This window comes from Aquarana catesbeiana, linkage group LG01 (assembly GCF_042186555.1).
Source record: "Aquarana catesbeiana isolate 2022-GZ linkage group LG01, ASM4218655v1, whole genome shotgun sequence".
Classification (NCBI taxonomy): Eukaryota; Metazoa; Chordata; class Amphibia; order Anura; family Ranidae; genus Aquarana; species Aquarana catesbeiana.
This window is the reverse complement of record NC_133324.1, coordinates 836,726,287-836,751,075: the sequence shown is the minus strand read 5'-3', so window position 1 is coordinate 836,751,075 and position 24,789 is coordinate 836,726,287. Positions and strand designations below refer to the sequence as shown.

Below are 24,789 nucleotides of genomic sequence, written 5' to 3'. Positions count from 1 at the left end.
TATTAATAGTTACCTTATTCCTTTTTAGGAAGCATGTGCATCTTACCCCTGGTGATTGGCAGGAAGCCAAGAAACGCGTCAGTTCTTCAACTGAGGGTGCCTAGCTATAGCTTGTTTTAATCATGAATTCCATCAATATTACTCTTTTTTGTCTGTATCTGTATCATATTATGTATTTTGATTTGTAATTTTTTTGATTTATGTATCTTTTTGTAAGAATTGTATTAATTATGTCCATTGATTTATTTGCATTAAATTCATCATTATTACAAATTATATATTAATCTTTTATGAATATATCTGTATTATATTTTATTTTATATCCTCTAAAAATCATGGGTAAATGACATCAAATTAAATTAAAATGTACTTAATTCATTTATACATTTTTCTACTACCCACAATGACATTTTTCAGCTAAAGTCCCATTTCTATTTCCTATACTTTTTCAAACCTATTTACGCAGGTTAATGCCCTTTCACACTGGCCTGTGCAGTAAAATTCAGGGTCTTACTGTGCTGGTGGCTGTCAGTTGGAGGTCTGGGAAGGGGTGGGGAGCACCACAGTGTGTACTTTTTATCTAACTTTACTGAAATATCAAAATAACATTTCATTCATTTCTATGCACTGTAGCTCGGATGTGATGTTGAGAAACAGACAGTACGTGGAGCCTTCAGGTGAGTGGTCCTGTATGGACCACTCTGTACTGCTCAGCACCCAGGGGCTTTGTTGCAGTGTGAACAGGGCACACAGAAAAGAGTGTAAACAAGCCCCGACAGTATGAATGAGCCCTGAAGTTAAGCACTGCACATTAAAGTCAAGCATGGGCCCTTTCACCGGGTGTTCGTCCATCTTTCATTGGTCCATTTTCAGATGAAAAACAGACAGCAATTCATTCCTATAGGTTTGTGTACATAGACCGTCCTTTTTCCTTTTTGGTTTAGAAGGATCTGATCGGATGTATACAGGTGCTGTCTGGTTACATCTGTTCCATATGTCCATTTTTAGGCAAGAAACATATTTTTGTTTACACTTTTGTCACCTATGATTGGTTTCTTCAACAACTTAAAAAAAATGGATGGAAAAACGTATGTAACCTGAAGTGAACACTGATGTGAACTGAACTGAAGACAGATATGCATACTGATATCAATTGATGTAACCTGAATCAGTATTCATCAGTTTTCTGACTGAACTGATGACGCCTGTGTGAAAGGACCCCCAGCCTGCATTCAGATCGCTGTATTACATGAACATGAGTTTTTACACGCTACACGCATTCACATGGATAGCCCTATGCACGCCAAAGACATTATATCATAGCTCCCAACTGTCCCTGATTTTGAGGGACAGTCCCAGATTTGGAACAAAGTCCCTCTTTATTTGGCCCTTACTCTGGTCTGATCAGGGCCGGTGCTAGACTATTTTGCACCCTAGGCAAGATCAGTTACTTAAGCCCCCCCCTCCCCAAAAAAGGAAACCTGTACACATTGCCCCCCTTCCTGCACATAACGCCACTCCTTTAACCCTACACTCCCCTTCCTGTACATACTGCGCCCCCTTCCTGCACACACTGCCCCCCTTTAATGCTACACCCCCTTCCTGTACACACTGCCCCCCTTTAACCCTACACCCCCCTTTCTGCACACACTTCCCCCCTTTAAACCTACACTCCCCTTTCTGCACACACTGCCCCCCTTTAACCCTACACCCCCCTTTCTGCACACACTTCCCCCCTTTAAACCTACACTCCCCTTTCTGCACACACTGCCCCGCTTTAACCCTACACCACCCTTCCTATATACACTGCCCCCTTTAACCCTACACCCCCTTCCCTCAGAAACTGACCCCCTTCCTGCACACACTGCCCTGTATAGACTATACCCCCCCCCGTGATGTGTGCTGCCCCCTCATTGAACTGACCTAAGTTGCCTTGCCAGACTCAGCAAGCAGCGCATGGCTAGAGTACCTGGTCTGTTCATCCCCGCACAATTACTGTGAGTTAAATGTAAGGATCACTATTTACTGTTGCAAGTTCAGTTGCCATTGGAGACAGTAGTTCTACAAATACAGGGACCATATCCGGCTTTTAGCATTTACTTCCCGGAATCTATCTTGCTGAGAAATCACTCTAAAATTCACCTCCAAGCATTTTTATAGCTGTGGCCATTTTGAGTAAGAGCAGATGATTTATGTAGCATTTACTTCCCGGAATCTATCTGCCCTTAGCTCAGGCATGCAGGCAGAAGGGTGTGCTTAGCTAAGAAAACCCCTCCTGAAGGCTCCTAGGATGTATGACAGCATTTTCCTAGACATGGAGACTAGGTAACTGTAGAAATGCAAAAAAAAAAAGTTTAAAACAAGTAAATATGATACACTTTCCTATCTATCTACTAATGCTAGCAGCATAAGGATTCAAAATAGTCAGTGTTGACTGAGAGAGTGAAATTCTGCTTTAACAACGAGTGGTACTGCAAGCTTGATGCGTATTTTGATTGTGCGTTAAAGAGCACACTTTTGCACACGTTCATGGAGCCTAAGTGTAGCAGTGCTCATTACAGTCAAACATTGTAGAGCAGGGGCCCATTCACACCAGAAACTGCACATAACTGTAGGTCTTTGCATGTTTACATGCATGTGGAACGTGCTTTAATGAATTTGGGCTGCATTTTTCTATGTTTTTGGCCTAAATCGTCACAGTGCGGTGCATTTGAGGTGTGTTCCCTGCATTTGCAGCGCAGAAAAAAGCAACATGCTCTACTTTTTTTAAACTGCACTGCAATGATGTGAACTATGCCCATACGACTACCTTGGTTTTGTACCGTCTATAAAGTTGGAGTGCAGTTCAAAATGCATCTGACTGCATCCCACTGCGTTTGGCGTCAAAGAGCCCTAAGCCCTCGTTCACATTGAATGCGGCTTTGAAATTGTGCGACTTCATCTGAAATTGTGTGATTTTAAACTCGCATGTCAGTGCAACTTGGTAGACATCTGTGCGGCTTGATGTACAGATGTCTATGAAAGTCGCACCCGAAATGGCCAAAAGTAGTGCAGGAATTACTTTCTCAAAAGTCGACGTTGCAGCGATTTGAACAGTGCCATTGCCGGCAATAGGGTGAGACTTGTCATGCAATTTGACCTGTTAAATCGCAAGATAAGTTGCTCTAGTTTGAAAGGTGGCTAAGTGTAGCAGTGCAAAGCAAAGCAGTGCTCTTAAAAGTTATGTAGTGTAAAATAAAAGTTATGCAGAATAAAGTAAAGCGGAGGACAGTAAAGTTATGCAGTGCAAAATTACTGTCAATACCTAGCGTGCTCTACTTTGCAGGTAAACCCGCAGCGGCGACAGATTCTGCGCATGCGCACATAGGTGCGGCGTACAGGCGGTGTCAGGTGACGTTACGGGCCCCGATGACGTTGCTGGGGCCCTGTCAGGAAGTTCTTCCTGCGGCCTCCAGCGGACTGCACTGCGCATGCTCGTCGCCACCATTTTGCCGTTGAGTGTTGTGTCGGGGGCTCGTTCACCGGGGCGGGGGAGGCTGAGGAATCCGGGCCCGGGAGAGCCGCTGAGTGTCACTGCAGCCAGGCCAGCGCCACATCTATTGACAGGCCGGGGAGAGCAGAGAGCGCAGCAGACATGGCTAATATCGCCGCACAGAGAATCAAGAGGGAGTTCAAAGAGGTGCTGAAGAGCGAGGAGGTGAGAGAGCTGCCATCCGTGCCCCATTCATCCTGACATCACCCGGCGGGGGGCGGGCACTGCCTAGGCACTCCTCTGCTCCATTGTCAGCCTGGTGCCTCCCCTCCTCCTCCTCATTACATACTATGGGGGATAGGAGAAGTTGTGTCATCCAGAGGAGTGTGTCACATGTGGGGCTCCTATATTCATCATAGGGGGTGACCCATCCTCTGTATATACAATGTACTGTCCCCGTCCTCTGTATATACAATGTACCGTCCCCGTCCTCTGTATGTATGGTGGACCGTCCCCGTCCTCTGTATATACAATGTCCTCCTCCTCATTACATACTATGGGGGATAGGAGAAGTTGTGTCATCCAGAGGAGTGTGTCACATGTGGGGCTCCTATATTCATCATAGGGGGTGACCCATCCTTTGTATATACAATGTACTGTCCCCGTCCTCTGTATATACAATGTACCGTCCCCGTCCTCTGTATGTACGGTGGACCGTCCCCGTCCTCTGTATATACAATGTCCTCCTCCTCATTACATACTATGGGGGATAGGAGAAGTTGTGTCATCCAGAGGAGTGTGTCACATGTGGGGCTCCTATATTCATCATAGGGGGTGACCCATCCTTTGTATATACAATGTACTGTCCCCGTCCTCTGTATATACAATGTACCGTCCCCGTCCTCTGTATGTACGGTGGACCGTCCCCGTCCTCTGTATATACAATGTCCTCCTCCTCATTACATACTATGGGGGATAGGAGAAGTTGTGTCATCCAGAGGAGTGTGTCACATGTGGGGCTCCTATATTCATCATAGGGGGTGACCCATCCTCTGTATATACAATGTACCGTCCCCGTCCTCTGTATGTACGGTGGACCGTCCCCGTCCTCTGTATGTACGGTACCCATCCTCTGTATGTACGGTGGACGGTACCCATCCTCTGTGTGGACGGTACCCATCCTCTGTATGTACGGTGGACCGTCCCTGTCCTCTGTATGTACGGTGGACCGTCCCCGTCCTCTGTATGTACGGTACCCATCCTCTGTATGTACGGTGGACGGTACCCATCCTCTGTATGTACGGTGGACCGTCCTCTGTATGTACGGTGGACCGTCCTCTGTATGTACGGTACCCATCCTCTGTATGTACGGTGGACCGTACCCGTCCTCTGTATGTACAATGTATGATACCCAGCATTACTCCACTGTGAATCATCATGTCTGTTTCAGGTATGGAATATAAAAAGTGTAGCGCTAGTGAAAAGCCGTGATGTAACCCAGATTTCAAATGAAGGGTACGGAACCCAAATAATCACCACTGAAGATTGGAAAAAACATATGTAAAAAATATTGAACACTATACTTAATGATGACTGTCCAAAAAAATTGTTCAAAGTGTGATTCAAAATTTCATGTGTGATGAAAATGTGTTCATCATTTCATGTGAAGATCACAACGGTGAGCAGAGTATGTGACTGGAGTGAAAAATATCACCACCGAATATTAGGAGGCTTACCAGAATGTTTGAACCCACAAGAGCATATGTTCTGTGGGTCAAACGGGCTTGTGTTGTGTATATAACCAATAAAACTGGAACCCTCTGATGGTTCAAACAGGGACGTCCGGCTATTCTCAAAATGATAGATGGCTGAACAGATGTGTCTCAAAAGGGATGGAGACCTGTTGACTCTCAGTTAAGCACCTTGTTTAGGACATTCCACCATTATGCATCTGCTTGCCTCCAGTCTTCCACTGGAGGCAAGCAGATGGGCTGAAGGATCAATGAGGCTCCTAAAGACACAAAGTAGCCTATGGCTGAATAATGAGTGGGAACCTGTGTATAATTTCAATCCATTTCACTGTGATGTACTAGAAAGGACAATGAGATCAAGTGGAAGACTGGAGGCAAGCAAATGCATAATGGTCGAATATCTTAAACAAAGTGCTTAACCGAGAGTCAACAGGTCTCCGTCCCTTTTGAGAAGCATCTGTTCAGCCATCTATCATCTTCAGGGACGTCCGACTATCCTCTTTGAACCATCAGAGGGTTCCAGTTTCCAGTTTTATCCATTGTATACACAACACAAGCCGTTTGACCCACAGAACATATGCTCTTGTGGGTTCAAACGTTCTGGTAAGCTTCCCAATTTTCAGTGGTGGTATTTTTCACTCCAGTCACATACTCTGCTCACCGTTGAGATCTTCACTTGAAATGATGAACACATTTTCATCACATATGGAATTTTGAATCACACTCTGAACAATTTTTTTTGGACAGTCGTCATTAGTTATAGTGTTCAGTGTTTTTTACATATGTTTTTTCCAATCTTCAGTGGTGATTATTTGGGTTCAGTACCCTTCATTTGAAATCTGTGTTACATCACGGCTTTTCACTAGTGCTACATTTTTTATATTCCTTTTGTATTGCATTTATCCAATTTGCTGTGTCAGCTGCTATCTCTCCAAGGCAGCGCAGAATTACTTGTTACACCATTCTGTTTCAGGTATGGCAGGTGCTGCTGTCTTCAGCGCCATTTTGGACCGACATCAGGACTGGACGCACCTACCTGCCAATCCCTGCACCAGTCTGGAGTCTGGTCACACTGTCCACATAGATCAGAGCAGGCTGAACACAGGGGCACATAGACATACATGGGGGGGTAGTTTTACTAAAACTGGTGCAGCTGTGCATAGTAACCAATCGGCTTCTAACTTTTGCTTGTTCAACTAAGCTTTGACAATAAAACATTGAAGCTGATTGGTTACTATGCACAGCTGTATCGGATTCTGTGTGCACCAGTTTTAGTAAATCTCCCACATTATCTCCTGTATGCTCTGTCCACGCCACCACTTACCACACTGACTTCAATGAACTTTCATTATGTGACACTGAAAGGGTTAATTCACTTTAGTCTATGCAGATTAGGGGGTGTCTGTAGAAAGAAAAAAAGAAAGTGTAAAGCTTTGTCTGGCGTTGGATAATGTCCTTGTTATAGGCATAGACCATTTATGCACTTCATGAAGCCTGACTGGACAACTCTCTGGACGTTGCTAAGAGACACCTAGCCACTGTTCACCATCACAGGAGTGAGCTCTCAGGCTTTATTCACACAGCAGCGGTTCACCACTGAGGCAGCTCTTTCTTGCCAGCTGCAGTAGGGGGCAGTGTAGAGCATGATTCCGAGCATCACATGGCTCCCTTTTTTGTTTTTGTACCGACTATTTGAAGTATACAAAATGTACATTTCGTTCACGGCAGTGTAGAGCAGTGGGATGTGCTGCATTTCTGTACATTGCTGTGTGATTCAGCACAGTGCGCTATGATATAATTTAGCATATCTGCATTTTAGCACAGCTCTGGGCTGCATTGCAGTGTGAATGGGACACACAGAATTGTTTCCTGCATGTCCCTGCGGTGGAGGACATTTTACCATGTGTAAACTTCTGTCACTACATTTTAAGTGAATTCAAGCATTTTCAAGATGCTTAAAGTGGAACTTTAGTCAGTTGCTAAAGCATCTTGTTAAAGGAATTCTCCTCCTTTATGAGTAAAAAATGTGGACTACCTTTGTTAGTGTTTTTTTGTTGTTTTTTTTACCTTGATGCACTGTACATGAGTTTAGAGACTCTCTCTTTCCTCACACGACAGATTGATAGCTGCGGGAGGCATTGGCTCCTGCTGCTGTCAGTCAAATTCTAAGATGGAGCAGGGGCCGAGCTGCACTGTCTGTGTCAATAGATGCAGACAGTGTGGCTCGGGAGCGAGCCCGGATGAGTGCCCCCATACAAAGGGGCTTTGTATGGGGGCACTCACTGAAGAAGAGGAGCCAGAAGTGTTGACAGGGGACCTGAGATGAAGAGATCAGGGCAGAGAACATACTTTCCACATTAATATTGAACAATAATAACCAAAATGAGTGTGTGCTGTAACTTGCCTAGCGTTGTTCCTGTCTCTTCTTGCTGGAGGTTGCCATTTTGCTGAAGCCCAAACTCCCTGAACAGCAGAAAATCTTTAGGTTGTCGGCAGATTCGCCTCTACATTTTTCGGAGTGCTGAAAAATAGAGAGCAACTGATCATGTGCAGAGCAGGGTGAGGAAGTGTATTGCTGGATTTTAAACAGTTTAGACACATATTTTTTTAATGTTTTGCAAAAGGGACCATCCTGAAGATAGATATCTAGCAGGAATTTTCTGACTAAATTTCCACTTTAAGAATCTTGAAAATGCTAGTGTTCTGGCTGTCCTGCGGCTTTATACCTTTCAGTGGCTAACCCAGTGACTCTAAACTTTGTTTAAAAAAAAAAAAATCTATTTCTTAACATTATGTCCCAACATTTTAATCTTGTCATAAAAAAGTGTGTGTGTCTGCCATTGTTCTGGTGTGGTTTAATAAATAAATCCTAGTACAGTAACAATCTTCTTATTTGTATACTTGAATTTAAAAGGACCCCTGCTCCTGAGGAATGTAAGGCGACTGTGTGACCTTGCCCCATGTGTTTCTTTGCAGTATACTAGCACACTATGACAGACTTGCCTGTCAAACAGAGCTCTCCACCTGTCAGGACTGTTCCTGGGCTCTTCCATCTCCACCGATCTTCCTTCTGGGTTTCATCTCTTCGGCCAGGATGAGGTCATGTGTATAGGAGTCACAGCACACAGCGAGTGCCATAAATGTGGTCCGAGCTGTGCATGCACAGCTCAGATTACATTACTGCTGACCGGCAGGGGGAGGCATTTATGATAGAATAGACCACTAGAGTCTCTTCTATTAGAAAAACCCTGCCTGTCAGCAGATGTGCAAATTTGAGTCCAATACCACTTTAACTGTTCTTTTGACTGCTTTTTATTTGTTGATCTTATATGTATTTTTACATTGTATTTAAATGTTGCCTAACGTTAGTTTTGAACCTGATTGTTTATTTGAGGATTACAAAAAAGGCAAGGTAAAAACTACTTCTTTAGTAATTTATTGCTCCATCTACTGAAAGCTTGTGAAATGGCGTTTACCCCTGCCACTATTATGGTTTGGGAAATACGCTGTGCACATGTGCAAGGGTAAATGCTGATACACAAGCCATTGGTGTGTACATAAGCACAGCTGTGTTCAGTCGTTTGCTGTATGGGTGGCTGCAGTGGATTTTAGTGAAAGTTATTGTGTGCTGTTGAAGTGGCTGTAAAGGCCGAAGGTTTTTTACTTTCATGCATTCTATGCATGAAGGTAAAAAAACCTTCCGGTTACAGCTCCCACCTAATACTCACCTGAGCCCACTCTTGGTCCAGCGATGTGTATGAGAGCCTTGGCTGTCCCGGGACTCCCTCTACTCATTGGTTGAGACAGCAGCGGGAGCCATTGGCTGCCACTGCTTTCAATCATAACCAGTGAGCAACTGAGAGAGCGGGGGTGGGGCCAAACCACAGCTGTGTGTGTCTTATGAATGCATAGAGCAGGGCTTGGGAGCGAGCACAAACCAGTGCCCCCACAGCAAGTGGCTTGCTTTTGGGGGGGCACTGGTCAAGGAGGAGGACCCGAGAAGAGGCTACTCTGTGCAAAACCACTACAGGTAACGGGTAAGTATGACATGTTCGTTATTAAAAAAAAAAAACAAAACAAAAAAAAAAAACGAACTCTATTCAGTATTGCACAAAGGCATACCACTTAGATTATTGGTTCTACTATTTTCTGGAAAATCCCTTTTTTATTAGTTTTGAATTATGTCGTTACTGTTTTGCAAATTTAACATTTGTGTGTTTGGAAATGAAAGTAAACTGTGCTGGGGATTTCCTGGAAAGCTGCAGGGTGTGTTCTTTATTATCACTTGCATTCCTTTAAAGTAGTTGTAAAGGCACAAGGTTTATTTACCTTCTATGCATCAAGGTAAAAAAAACCTGTGTGCAGCAGCCCCCTCTTGATCCAGCGATGTCCAGGAGAGAAGAGGCGAGCCTTGCCTCTGCGGGGACCCGCACTCCTGATTGGCAGCAGTGGAAACTACTGGCTCCTGCTGCTGTCAATTACAACCAGTGAACCAATTGGGAAACAGGTGGGGTGAGGCCAAGCTGCAGCTCCGTGTCTGAATGGACACACAGCAGCTGCTCAGTTCGAGTGGCCTTATAGCAAGCTGCTTGCTGTGGGAGCACTCCGCAAGAGGGGCCAGGAGTGCCAACGTGGGACTGGAGAAGAGGAGGATCCGGGCTGCTCTGTTCAAAACCACTGCACACAGCAGGTAAGTATAACATGTTTGTTCTTGTTTTTTATAAAAAAATAAAAATGAATACTTTAGTATAATTTTAAGCAACCCAGGACAAAAAAATTCATTTTATATCAATAGAAAAAGACCACCCAGGGGGTCCATTAAAAAAAAAAAAAAAAATTAAAAGTCAGCAGCTACAAATACTGCAGCTGCTGACTTTTAATTGGGCACTTACCTGTCCCTGGGTCCAGCGATGCGGGGGATCGAAGCCCCGCTTGTCCCCCCCCCCCCCCTCCGCTCGTCGGCGCCGGCATTTCAACTGTGGGCGCCGGGCTGTGGCTTCACAGCCTGGCACCCACTGCGCATGCGCGAGCTGCGCCGCGCGCCATGATTGGCTGCTCAATCACCTGGTACCTATAATGGGTCCCAGATGATTGACAGGAGGGAGGGAACAGAGCGGAGCCCTTCCTGTGCCGAGGCGGATGTGATGTCACCAGCCCAGGCAAAGGAAGAGGCAGACTACGAGGGACTACCTAGCAACAGGCATTTAGAGGTAAGTAAAAAAAAAAAAAAAAAATATCCAAATGTTTTTTTGTTTTTGTTTTTTTTGAATTTTTCAGGTATGTTTGTTTTTATGGGTGGAACCCCACTTTAAGGTAAATAAGCTAGGAACTGGTGTTCCGTCAGAATCGGGTAACGGAAGTGGCGTCCTTTCAGCTGCGCATGCGTTCCACAGCTACCAGGGTTGCTAATCTGACAACGCATGCAGTCAGAAGAAGGCAGCGGACATCTTGCTACACTCAGCTACGTCTTGAATTTAACCACTTCAATACTGGGCACTTTCACTCACCCCCTTCCTGCCCAATCCATTTTTTATTTTTCAGCGCTGTCACACTTTGAATAATTATTTATTGCACACTCATGCAATGCTGTACCCAAATTTAATTTTTAATCATTTTCTTCACACAAATAGCTTTCTTTTGGTGGTATTTGATCACTGCTGTTTTTTTTTTTTTTTTTTTTTTTATTACTAAAAAAGAGAAAAAGACCCAAAATAAGGAGGGGGGGGGGGGGGGGACGACAAAACATTTTCTTAGTTACAAAATTTACTGACAGAAAACGAATGTTTCTCCTTCACTGATGGGCGCTGATGAGGCGGCACTGATGGGGAGGCACTAATATGCCGCACTGATGGGCTGCACTGACTGGCTGCACTAATGGGTCCCAGCTGAAAAGTGATCCTGCTAAACTGATGAGCAGTAAAGGCTTTTTAATGTCACCTGTGGAGATTTTTGGGTACCATAGATTTTTGCAATATCATGGGCAAATGCAGTTTTAAGACTTGGCATCTGTTTACCCAATGAACCAATCTTTTATGTTTTACCTAAAATGATTAGATATATATATTTATTCTTCTGATTGGTAGAGGTGAAGACCATGACATCTGCCTGCAAATTCAATTTGGCCATGTATTTGTTTATAAAAAGAAGACGTCCTATAAAAAGCTGAATAGCCAAAACTTTTTTCGCTTTTTGATTGAGTGGTGAGGGCTTTGAAGACATAAGGATGGTGGCAATTTGATTGCATGCATTAGTAGTCATCGTACAAGTGCAAATGTCACATCAAGATCAAATACTTTTTTTTTTTTTTTTTTGTTCCTTTATTGGTACTGCTACATTGTACAGGACATGTTTTTTTTTTTTTTTTCAGCCCACTATAGATCAACTGCCAGTGTACACTTCTGATATTGCTGATTGTAAAGCTTCGTTTGTCACTTGTGTGAGTACAGAGCTGCAACTTCCTCTTATTCCAAGATTTAACAGTCCCTGCTTCTGTCTACAGCGTTGTCCATCATGGGCTTCAGTGACAGAAACAAACTGTTGCTCTATCCCGAGTCAGCAAGTTGTCTTTACTTGTGTGAGTAAAACATTCCAGAAATGCTGACCGTTTCAACTCTTCATTGTGATAGCTTAAAAGCAAAGGTTTCTGTTGATCAAAGTACTAGAAAGTGAGCTGATTGTCATGAATTTACAATTGAGAGTACAAACTTTACTTTTGGGACATTCATGACTTGGTTGTTTAATTTCCATTGTATTAAAGCGGTGCTCCACCCAAAAGTGGACCTTCTGCTTTAAGCACTTCTGTGAGTGCCTACTTTAGAGAGGGATTTCCTGTCCCACTTCCTCCTTCCCCTTCTCGGCCGCCTAGGCGGCAACTCCTCTTCCCCTAGGTGGCCCCTCCCTCTAGGCAATCTTCTGGGACATGTCACAGGTCCCAGAAGATTGTCCACTTGGAAAGTGTAGCACGACTCGCACATGCGCAGTGCGTGCCCGGCAGTGAAGCCACAAGCTGTCATGGCCGAGTGCCCACAGTTCCAGTGACGGCACCGCGAAGAAGAGGAGCAGGGCTTTGGGCACCCGCATCGCTGGGCCGTGGGACAGGTAAGTGTCTATATACAAATACATACATATACAAAGCTATTGCAGGTTATAAATCCCAAAATCATTTTGTACGTATAACTTCTTCTTTAGTTTGTAACTTGTTGGTTTGGAAAGATTTTTTTGCGTCTTACAATGGTCGTTCCTTTTGGCAAACCCCTTTCCAAGATGCTTCAGTTGTTTATTCACAGATGCTGCTGGGAGTTCGGGTTATGGGGCTTTTTATCGAGGCCATTGGTCAGCTGCACCTTGGCCAGACTGTTGGTTTTCCTTGGGTCATACGAAGAATATAGTTCTCCTTAAACTATTCCCTATTTTGGTTTCTTTGGGGTACTCACCTCCGCGATTCTCGTTTGTTATTCCATTCCGACAACGAAGGGGTTGCATATGCGATTAATTGTTTGTCGTCTAAGTCCTTGCCTGTTTTGGCGATTTTACGCTGTATTGTTTTTAAATGTTTAGAACTTAATTTTATGGATTAAAGTTAAAGGGGTTGTAAAGGTATTTTTTTTTTTTTTTAAATAACAAACATGTTATACTTACCTTCACTGTGCAGCTCGTTCTGCACAGAGTGGCCCCGAACCTGGTCTTCTGGGGTCCCTCGGCGGCTGTTTCAGCTCCTCCCCGCAAGCATTTACCACCTTAATGCGAGCTCCCTCGCATGGTGGTGAGTGCTTGCGGGCGCGCTCCCGTGATACAGCCGGCGGCTATAGCCGCTCGCTGTATCACTCGGCCCCGCCCCCCGGCGCGCCGCGTCATCGGATGTGATTGACAGCAGCGCGAGCCAATGGCTGCGCTGCTTTCAATCCATCCACTGCAGCCAATCGGCGACCAGGCTGAGCTGCAATGAAGATGACGAGGACGAGCAGCGAAGATTCGAGGCGTCAGGTAAGTAAAACGGGGGGGCTGGGGGCCGCGGTACTGTCAAGTTTTTTCACCTTAATGCATAGAATGCATTAAGGTGAAAAAAATTTTACCTTTACAACCCCTTTAAATACATTCCGGGTTATACTAATGTTATTGCTGATTCTCTGTCCCGTTTTCAGCTGGATCGATTTCGCACATTGGCCCCGGAAGCGGATCTCCTTGGTCTACCTTGCCCAGAGCATTTGTGGTCCATAGTTTGCAATTAATTAGTCAGCTCTCTAGCACCTTCCACGTGGGTGAATTACAACGCTGCGTGGTCCTTGTGGCGTGTCTTTCTGTGCTCTTTGGGTATTCCTTCTGATTGTTTCTCTGAGACTTGGGTGCTTTGATTTTTGGACAGTTTGATGCAACGTTCTTATTCCTATTCCCACCTCGTGAAAACTTTAGCCGGGATTTCTTTCTTTTCCAAATGTCGGGGTTTTCCTCCCTGTTCTTCCTTTTTCTTAGTTAAACAGGCCCTAAAGGGTTATTGTAAACGTTGTTTCTGCAGTGATACTCGTGTTCCAGTTACTTTACATCTTTTGCAACATTTAATGTCGGCCTCTTCCTTTGTTATTCTCCTGCTGAGGATTTACTCTTTAAGGTTTCTTTTAGTTTACTCCTTTTTTTTTTTTTTTTTTTTTTTTTTTTTTGGGGCCTTACGCATTTCAGAATTGCTGCCTAGGTCTTCATCTTCCTTGAACGGTTTGTTGTTTTCTGACGTTTCCATGGGTTCTGATTTTATTAGGATATTTTTAAGGTTCAGCAAGACTGATCAATTGGGTAAGGGCAGGTGGATAGTTATAAAACAGTCACCTGGTTCGTCCGTATGTGCCTTTTTCTGGTTGTCCAAATATTTAATTTCACGACCCCTTGTTTCGACACAATTGCTGCTTCACAGCTCTGGTGTTCCACTTACCCAACACCAGTTTTCAGCTGTACTTAAGAAATGTCTGACTTATTTAGATTTAAGCCATTTACATGTTACTAGCCACTCTTTTCGTATTGGCGCAGTGACTGAGGCGGCCAAGCTGGGTTTCTCTGAGACTGATATTAAAAATTTGGGAGGTTGCAAATCCGATTGTTTTCAATCTTACGTTAGGCCTAATTTATGTTTTTTCTGATTTTAGGTTCTCCACGTGTTATCTGGCTTATTGGACATTCGTTCATTTACTGGGCTAACGTTCAGGCCTCTGACAGAGTTTATGGAACTAATTTGAATTTGGACAATGCATCTGTTTCCATTAATTGGCATGGCTTACCGTGGCATGTCTTGGTTTTTTATTTCTGTTCTCTGTTGACTACATTTATTTCTTCTTGGTCACACCCTGATATTATTATTGTTTACTTGGGGGGTAATGATTTGGGGGTTCATAAGACCTTAGACTTGGTTTCACAGATTAAAATTGACTTCCTGCATTTACTTTCTATTCTTCCTACCTCTGTTCTGATTTTTTTTTCTGAGATGGTTCCGCGATTAAAATGGTTACTTGATCATGATCTCTTGTATCTTGAGAAGATAAGAAAGGGGGTGAACAGGATTATTGCTAAATTTATGCCTTCTGTTCAAGGGTTTTCATATAGACATGTTGATTTAGAGCAGGGATCCTCAAACTACAGCCCTCCAGCTGTTACGGAACTACACATCCCATGAGGCATGGTAAAACACTGACGTTCACAGACATGACTAGGCATGATGGGAATTGTAGTTCTTGAACAACTAGAGGGGCGTAGTTTGAAGACCCCTGATTTAGAGGGTGGGATATATGTTTTTTATTGGCCTGATATGATCCATCTTTCTGATATTGGGCTTGATATCCTTAACTTGGATTTACAAACTTGTATAGAATTGGCCGTGGCCCGGGTGGGGTGCCAGGCTATGTAAGTTTAGCCTGGCGTTTGGGGATAGTTGGTATATTAATGTTCTATATAGTTCGAGCTAGAGCTGGGCGATTTTTTTTTTTTTTTTTTTTTTTTTTTTTTAGAAAAAGTGCGATTTTGTTTAAAAAAAACTCAATTCACGATTCAAATAGAGTTTTTTTTTTTTTTTGATGGACACTGCGCCGCTCCTGGGGAGCTGTGGGCAGGAGTTTTTAGGCGAGGGAAATTTTGAATCGATTTGACCTCTCAACTCGATTCAAATCAATTTTTTCCCCAGCCCTAGTTCGAGCTTTAATGGCTGAACTATTGGTATGTTAATGGTTAAATGTTGCTCGAGCTTTGATGGCTGAACTATTGATATGTTGGTGTAATTTTAGTAAAATGGTTATAAGAGAGAAATTTTATTGATAAATTGGTATCTATTATGCCAAAAATAAAGGGCCACGCCATTTTTATCCATGTGTACAGTTTTTGTATTTATTTATTATTACAGTTTAACATAAGTTTTTCAGCCTCTGGTCCCATACATTAAGATGATAAAACCTTCTGACTTCACAACCACTTGAAATACTATGATGTTGCTAGTGGTGCAAGAGTTATGTATGATATGATGTCACCTGATGCACGGATTACAGGTACTAGATTCAAGCCAGAACTATAAACATGAGAATAAATGTTTGATTTTGTCCATCATTAAGTGGTACAGGCAGACCTTGTAACAGCCGCTAAGTTGTAATTGTACATTTCCTGTATAAATCCAGTACTTTTATTATACAATATTTTTCCAGTATGGGTCATGTATTACATCTACACTACTATTTGCTGCCTGGCATATTACATTCTGCCATGCTGACTGACTGCACAAAAATAGGTCTGCCTTTTACTCTGTTGCTTTTTGGTTAGTTGCAATGCACATACTTTATTTTTCTTCCATGATGATATATAGTTTGTAAATCATAGCGGACCTGATTGAACACTGAATATTTAATTGCCTCTGTAGCTTATTTACTGGATTCACTAGTTTCACAAGGGCATTTTGACAGAATTCTGTCACTTTGTAGTCTTATTGAAGGGTCAGTCTATCCAATGTGGGTATTTCTGATTTGAGTAGGTTTTTGGTAGTAGTGTGATAGCTTAGGGGACGTAAGCAATCTATACATGGGCTAAATTTCTGCGGTTTCTTGCTGAATTTGAGCCAAGGGTGACCCTGGCAGCACCACCCGGCTCAACAAAAGTCGATTTAAAAATTGAGCTGGGCGAAAAATTATTGGCTGAACAATGATTGCGTGATATACGGGTCACTTTTTAGGTTTTTAGGCAGTCACGGTTGATGCGGCTGCCTGAATACCAAATAGAATGAAGATAGAACACCGGCAGAAGAGTTTCCTCCATCCCATTGACTGGACGAGGCAAAACAATAAATCTATAGCTATCCTAAAGCTCTGGGCAAAAGTTTAAGGATGACACAAATATACGTTTTTTACAAAGTCTGCTGCCTCAGTTTTTATGATGGCAATTTGCATATACTAGGATGAATTGTAACTAATTGCATTGTCCCTCTTTACCATGAAAATGAACTTAATCCCCAAAAAAACATTTTCATTGCATTTCAGCCCTTCCACAAAAGGACCAGCTGACATGTCAGTGTTTCTCTCGTTAATGCAGGTGTCAGTGTTGATGAGGATAAGGCAGGAAATCACTCTGTAATGCCGATTTGAGTTAGAATAACAGACTGGAAGCTTTAAAAGGAGGGTGGTGCTTGAAATCTTTGTTCTTCCTCTGTTAACCATGGTTACCTGCAAAGAAACATGTGCAGTCATCATTGCTTTGCACAAAAAGGGATTCACAAGCAAGGATATTGCTGCCACTGAGATTGCACCTAAGTCAACCATTTATCGGATTATCAAGAACTTCAAGAAGAAAGGTTTAATTATTGTGAAGAAAGATTCAGGGAACCCAAGAAAGTCTAGCAAGTGCCAGGACCGTCTCCTACAATTGATTCAGCTGGGGGATTGGGGCATCACCAGTGTAGCGTTTGCTCAGGAATGGCAGCAGGCAGGTGTGAGTCCATCTGCACGCACAGTGAGGAGAAAACTTACTTACAGCCTCCAAGTTTTTTGGGTATGACCCAACAAGCTTTTGCACACTTGGTTTGGGGATTTTCTGCCATTCTTTGCAAATCCTCTGAAACTCAAAGTCAACTGAGTTAAACAAAGGATATCCTGGATGGTTTAATAGGGGTGGAGTTGAAAATGTAAAGGAGAAAAAGGATTGAAGAGATGAATGGATGTAGCCCAGCCTACTGTATGTGGTGTTCTGGAAAGATTGGAAAGTGTAGTCTTTGTAATGTGGGTTTAGTAGATACCACACGTCGTAGGGACTCGAGGTGTGATGGGCACCTTTTGGAGCCTATTCAAAGCTGAATGAGAGGGGACTTGGCAGCAGTAATGGTAGGGTCCAGAGTGAAGTTCAGATCACCCCCCACAAAGAAAAAATCTTAAAACTGGGAGAGAACAGGAAGACTGAACAAAATGTCTCCCTGGTTAAGGAAATACATTTTAGCAATTGTGCATATGGCATTATACGAAGATATTTTAAAGTGTTACTAAACCCACAACAGTAAAATCAGTCTCTATATGCAGTAAAGCATACTTGTTATACTTACTGTGGAAACTAAGGGGGTTAATCCTCCTGCATTGTCTAAAAAGTTTGTTTGATCCTGTCTTTTTGATTTTCTCCTTTCACTGTCCCCAATCTATCTCCTGATAGAGAAGAGCCCTGGGGGCAAGCTGCACATGCTCAGTTTGGTGTGTGATGCCAGAATTTGTTTATTTTTCTTGGGAGAGTACATGTGATCAGCACAGGGCCAATCGGCTCTGTCCAGAAAGAGGATCCGGGGTCCTACAGCCTCATAGGACAGTCAGTGCATAATGAAAACTCCTCCAGAGACTGATAAAAAGGTATTTAGCAGTTTATATTTACTGAAATAATTGCATTTCCATTTTCTGTGTACTGTGGGAGACCAGATATAGTGAATGCATGGTCCTGGGTTTAGTAACACTTTAACCAACGAGTCTGTCTTGACCATCTCCCCTTGATTCAAGCATAATGCATGGAATGTTCTTATGGAAAGCTATGGAGGCAACCTGGGATTTGTAAGTATGGTTAGGGCAGTGAACCCATAGAGTGCAGTATTTATTCTGACAAGTGAGTGGAATTGTACCTCTGAAGTGGGGCTACTGTATGAATAGCACATCGGTCTTTGTGTAGGTAGTATGGAATTTTTTAAATTTTACCAGGTATGTTGAAACAACTATATGAACAAATTTTGAGAAAACCATTGTAGGCCATGAAATCAAATGGTATATAAAGTAGGACCTGAGGCGAGTAGACATAGGTGGGTAAGAAAGCCTCTTTACCTCCTTATTTGAGCAAGAAGCGATAGACCCACTTGTATGTGATCATTTTGACCCCACGGGGTGAGATCTTGCGTGGAGCCCCAGATCAAGGGAGCTTATCAGTGGTCTTGTATGTCTTCCATTTTCTAATTATTGCTCCCACAGCTGATTTCTTCACACCAAGCTGCTTGCCTATTGCAGATTCAGTCTTCCCAGCCTGGTGCAGGTCTACAATTTTGTTTCTGGTGTCCTTCGACAGCTCTTTAGTCTTCACCATAGTGGAGTTTGGAGTGTGACTGTTTGAGGTTGTGGACTGGTGTCTTTTATACTGATAACAAGTTCAAACAGGTGTCATTAATACAGGTAATGAGTGGAGGGCAGAGGAGCCTCTTAAATAAGAAGATACAGGTCTGTGAGAGCCAGAAATCTTGCTTGTTTGTAGGTGACCAAATACTTATTTTCCACCATAATTTGCAAATTCTTTGTCTGGATTTGTTTCCACATTTTGTCTCTCATAGTTGAGGTATACCTATGATGACAATTACAGGCCTCTCTCATCTTTTTAAGTGGGAGAACTTGCACAATTGGTGGCTGACTAAATACTTTTTTGCCCCACTGTATGTTCTGTCCCTTTGTTTCAACAGCCTGAGAACTGGCTTCAGGGCTCGGTGTAGGCTGAGCATATGTCTGGAATAATCTGGCAACAAATTAATGGGCGTCCCATTGAGGAAAAGAGGCAAAATTGCAAAAACCAGTTTTTAATGCCTAAAGAAAGCTTTGTCAAACTTAATTTCCACTTTATTGCTTCTTAGTTCATTATTTTGCATTTTTACTGATATCTTGAATTTCATTATATATGTTAAGGCTTGGTTCTTCTAGTTACTAGACACCTAAGGGCTTAACCCCCCATATAATTCTTAGATTGTAAGCTCTAATGAGCAGAGCCCTCTGAATCCTCTTGTACTGTAATGTGTGCCTTCATTTTGTTAAGCGCTGCGCAAACTGCTAACGCTATATAAATCCTGTATAATAATGGTTCTCATACCTGCTGCATGTATTTAGTAGCTCATGTAGTATTGCATCAATGACCATCTATATAAATTTGTGTTTTCAGTCCTGCTTAGCTCTCTCTGTTCTGGCCAAGGTACCTGAGCAGCAGGTCTACTAGAAAGTCACTTTGGATTTTACCTTGATATCTATGGATCGTAGTGGATAAAGGCCTTCTTTTGATCTTCCTGACTAGAGACCTTACAATGTTTTCATTATAGAAAGGATTTCCTCCATACTTTCAGCAGATAAAGATGTTCAGGCTGATATCATAAAACCAGCCATAGATGGTTCAAATCTAATCCCTGCTGAACTGGCTGAGGTTCAACCCATTTATGGGCAGGTTGATTGTACCCAAGTCGATCAATTGACTGTATTGATGGGGAAATCGAGCAATTTTTTTCTTTCCTGCAATCTGTGGTGGTAGGAAAGAAAATTGTATCATCTATGGCCTCACATTTTATATTTTCTGAAATGTTATCTGTGGTAGATCGCTTATTGGAGTGTAATCAGCTGCTGTCAGACGTTCAGGAGGTGACCCGAATAGCAAATGTGATCCATGTATTTGAACTTGAATGGGTGAGTTTGACGGGTGGCGACACCGGTCAACTCAACATTAAATTTACTGTGATGCAAAGCCCATGTGAAAGACCTAAAGGAGTTGAGAATGTTCACTCAATAAATTGCATGAATAGTCATGTCATTTGTCCAATTATGTGTAGATGAAACAAGAATATGGGAATAGGAAAATGGGAAATAAAAATATTGGAATGGGAAAATCTTTATCCTATTGTATTATTGAAGTAAATCTTCATATAATTGTGTGAAAGTTCTAAACTCTTTTAGTAAATTAGTCTTTTACTGTGTTTTCCTAAAAGTAGCAATTGCGATTCTTTTATTTTCTAATACTTTTTTTTTTTTTTTTTTTTCTTAGACTAGCAAAAACCAAATCAAAGTAGACCTGGTAGATGAGAATTTCTCTGAACTGAGAGGTGAAATTGCTGGCCCTCCCGATACTCCATATGAAGGCAAGTACTGTCCATTAGATTATCCTTTTATAATGATTAGGATATTGGGGATTAGATTTATCTATTTATATTTGTAAAGTTCCTCGGGTAACAGGGAGTAACGTGATTTTAAAAATGCTTGCTTTTCTTATCTCACAAAAATACTTGTTTTTAATTCTAATACATATAATTTATTACATTGGGTTGGTTTACTCAGGTGAATTATCTTTGTAGCTAGTTAGAGGTTAAATAAGAGAAAGCTCAGTCTTTGATGTGTTTATTTCAAATCTATCTGGATAACTGAATGATTCATTATGTTATTATTTAGCAAATCCCTTGGGGACAACGATGATGTCATTTTTCTGTTTCTTTAAAATCCTACTCTTATTAGTATAGTTGGAAAGCAGAGTGATGTATTCTGCTGCAGGATAATCCTTTTATCATTGTTAATAATTTTTAGCTTTGCAAATAAAGATAAAGGAAGAGGCGTATGAAGTCAAAACAATTTTAAGGTTCTTTCACTGCAAGAGCATGTTCCAAATATGTTTAATCCAGAAAGTTTAAATGTGTGTTTTATCATACTGTATAAGTTTGCTACACTATATCCAATATAATGTCAGTCAGGTTCCTGTTGCCTCACTGGAGTCAACTCATTGTGGAGTTATGAAGTATACACATGCACACAGCGTGCAGCAGCATACATCATACTCCTCACACACCATTCACAGAGCTGTGCTACCATTTCTGTTGCTCTACCCCATATATCTACCATATTACTGTTATTTTGCTGTTTCACCTAACCGTATAAGGCTGGGTTCACACTTGTGCGATCAAAGACATTACATGTAATTTGTACTGCATTGCTGTGCAGATCACATGCAAAGTCTGTGCGATAGTTTGTAGCAAGAGGTTAAAAAATGAGCCGCCCCCGATTCTCTCTTACTCCACTGCGCCAAAGAAAAATGAAAAACTGTATTGCTGATGTGTAAATGAATACAAAATGTGTACATGCACAGTGTACAGTGAAAAGCTGCCACTTAAATACGTGAAAATTGTTCAGAATCCCAAAACTATACCGCTCACGTGTACAGATAGATAGTGGCGCTAATGCAAATCGTGTAAAATTATGAATCAAAACATCATAATACCTATGACCCTCTAATTCTACATGAAAAAACAGTACTATAAAAATAAATATATATAACACCCAGTGAGAAGTGTCAATACAAATATTAAAAATAAAATACAATTTAATTAAAAAAAAAAGATCATAGACTGTGATAAATCAAGCACAACAGTTGTTTTTCAATCTTCTTGTGTGATAAATCTTCTACTCTTCCTCCACAGCACAGTGATAGTGACACCACTCCCTCTGAAGAGCGCACTCACCAGATTGTATAGCCTCCCACTCGTGTTTGGCAAAACAACAATTGAACCACACCTGGGTTGCATGTGATAAACCTTAACTCCAATCAAGCCAGCTCCATATGTGAAAAACAAATGAATAAAGTGCTCCACATAGCGTGATACCGTTTTGACAGATTTATTAAAATCACTCCAAACACACTTCAATGGTTACACTCACTTTTAAACTGAAACAAATAAGCCTTTGAACAAATCCACAGCAAATAACAGGATCAATGATCCAACGGTGCACCGCGGTCACAGCGGACCTGAAGTGTATACTCGTGTATCTCTCACCCAACCTTCTAAGGCCCCGCAGTCCGATCGATGTAGTCCTCCTCAGCCAGCGGCATCTAATGTCAGTGCGATGGAATGCCGTGTAATCACTCCCCAGACATGTTTCGTCAAAGACTTCTTCAAATGGGATTAGCCAATCCCATTTGAAGAAGTCTTTTCGACAAAACAATCTGTCAAAACGGTATCACCCTATGTGGAGCACTTTATTCATTTGTTTTTCACATATGGAGCTGGCTTGATTGGAGTCAAGGTTCATCACATGCAACCCAGGTGTGGTTCAATTGCTGTTTTGCCGAACACGAGAGTGGGAGGTTATACAATCTGGTGAGTGCGCTCTTCAGAGGGAGTGGTGTCACTATCACGGTGGTGTGGTGGAAGAGTAGATTTATCACACAAGAAGATTGAAAAACAACTGTTGTGCTTGATTTATCACAGTCTATGATCTTTATTTTTTATTTAATTTAATTTTTAATATTTGTATTGACACTTCTCACTGGGTGTTATATATATTTATAGTACTGTTTTTCATGTAGAATTAGAGGGTCATAGGTATCATGCTGTTTGATTCATAATTTTACACGATTTGCATTAGCGCCACTATCTGTACACATGTGAGCGGTTTAGTTTTGGAAGTCTGTGCGATGCAAATTCAGCCATACAAACTGTATGGCTGAAATCGCATTGCATTCGCACCAAAATGGTGCAGGACCCTTTTTTGGTCAGCACTGGAATCGGATTTCATGAATATTCACACCTATGTCATCTGATTCCTGCACCATTTGACAGTTTGCACTGCAATCTGCGAACCGATCTGGGGGTGTCATTAACTGTACATTGACACCCCCAGTGGTACGCAGATGTCAGTGTGAACCAGTGTGAAATTCAGGTGCGATGTGGGAACCGGCACTGAATCGCAGGATTTCCCACATTGCACCAGTGTGAACTGGGATTCAAACTTTTTAATGAGCAATTTCTTGCCACAGAACATGTACGCATCTTTAAAGGGGTTGTAAAGATGTTTTTTTTTTTTTTTTTTAAAATAACAAACATGTTATACTTACCTTCACTGTGCAGCTCGTTCTGCACAGAGTGGCCCCGAACCTGGTCTTCTGGGGTCCCTCGGCGGCTGTTTCAGCTCCTCCCCGCAAGCATTTACCACCTTCATGCGAGCTCCCTCGCACGGTGGTGAGTGCTTGCGGGCGCGCTCCCGTGATACAGCCGGCGGCTATAGCCGCTCGCTGTATCACTCGGCCCCGCCCCCCGGCGCGCCGCGTCATCGGATGTGATTGACAGCAGCGCGAGCCAATGGCTGCGCTGCTTTCAATCCATCCACTGCAGCCAATCAGCGACCAGGCTGAGCTGCAATGAAGCTGACGAGGACGAGGAGCGAAGATTCGAGGCGTCAGGTAAGTAAAACGGGGGGGCTGGGGGCGGCGGTACTGTCAAGTTTTTTCACCTTAATGCATAGAATGCATTAAGGTGAAAAAATTTTTACCTTTACAACCCCTTTAAGTCATTACACATTTTCAGATTGTAGTACATTTACCGTTCATCATAAATTAACGGCTATAGTCCTGGGTCACAGGAGTGCAAAAGTAATGCCGCGCACACACAAGCGGACTTCTCGTCGGACTGAAGTCTGAAGGACTTTTCGACAGAGTTCCGACGAAACGGACTTGCCTACACACGATCCCACCAAAGTCTGATTGTTTCGAACGTGATGACCTACGACCGGACTAGAAAAAGAAGTTCAGTAGCCAATAGCTGCCCTTGCGTTGTTTTCGGTCCGTTGGACTAGCATACAGACTAACGTTTTTTTCGATAGGAATCCAGTCCGTCGGAAAGATTTGAAACATGTTCTATTTCTAAGGTCCATCAGATTTTTCGACAGAAAAAGTCCGATGAAGCCCACACACGATTGGAATTTCCGACGGATTTGTTCCGTCAGGCCTTTTCTGCCGGAAAGTCCGGTCGTGTGTACGCGGCATAAGGTTTTATAACTCGCAAGAGAAGTATAACCAAACTAGCATTGGCCATTTTTCTCTTTTTAAGGTGTGGTAAGCTGCAATGTTTTTAGTTACGTTTTAAAACAGTGACGTCACACTTTACTGTACCTCTTTCAATCAGTGCACTTTACTTTTTTAATGTGCTCTTCTATTCGGTGTACATTACCTTTTTTATTTATTTTTTTCTATAATATTTGTGTTGAAAAAATGCAAAACATACAAAGTTTTCCCCAGACATGTAGAAACCAACCAGCCTCATGATCACAGCGGTATAATAAGTGAAACATATTGAAGTTCGTATCAGCAGACCATCACAGAATTGTCTGTGGAGTCAAGCCCCCAAAGGGCCCGACAAGTAACACTAACATTCTTATGGAAAAAAACTAACCTCAGACTAACAAAACCTAGCATATTCATATAAAGTATGCACCTTAACATGAAAGTCCCAGTCAGAGTGGCCTTACACTTGCTGTGGAACAATCGGGGTCTATAATCCTCATCACCAAAACCAACCCAGAAAGAATT

At 42.4% G+C, this 24,789-nt stretch overlaps 1 protein-coding gene across 1 annotated transcript in view; it reads left to right on the top strand.

Annotated features, from left to right (window-relative positions):
- Positions 1–3,396: 3,396 nt before the first annotated feature.
- Positions 3,397–24,789, top strand: part of UBE2K (ubiquitin conjugating enzyme E2 K) — a 66,183-nt gene continuing 44,790 nt past the window's right edge. Inside the window, exons 1-2 of the mRNA XM_073608632.1 lie at positions 3,397–3,697; positions 20,485–20,578. Coding sequence (XP_073464733.1) covers positions 3,635–3,697; positions 20,485–20,578 — 157 coding nt within the window. The 5' untranslated portion in view covers positions 3,397–3,634. The remainder of the gene's footprint in view (positions 3,698–20,484; positions 20,579–24,789) is intronic.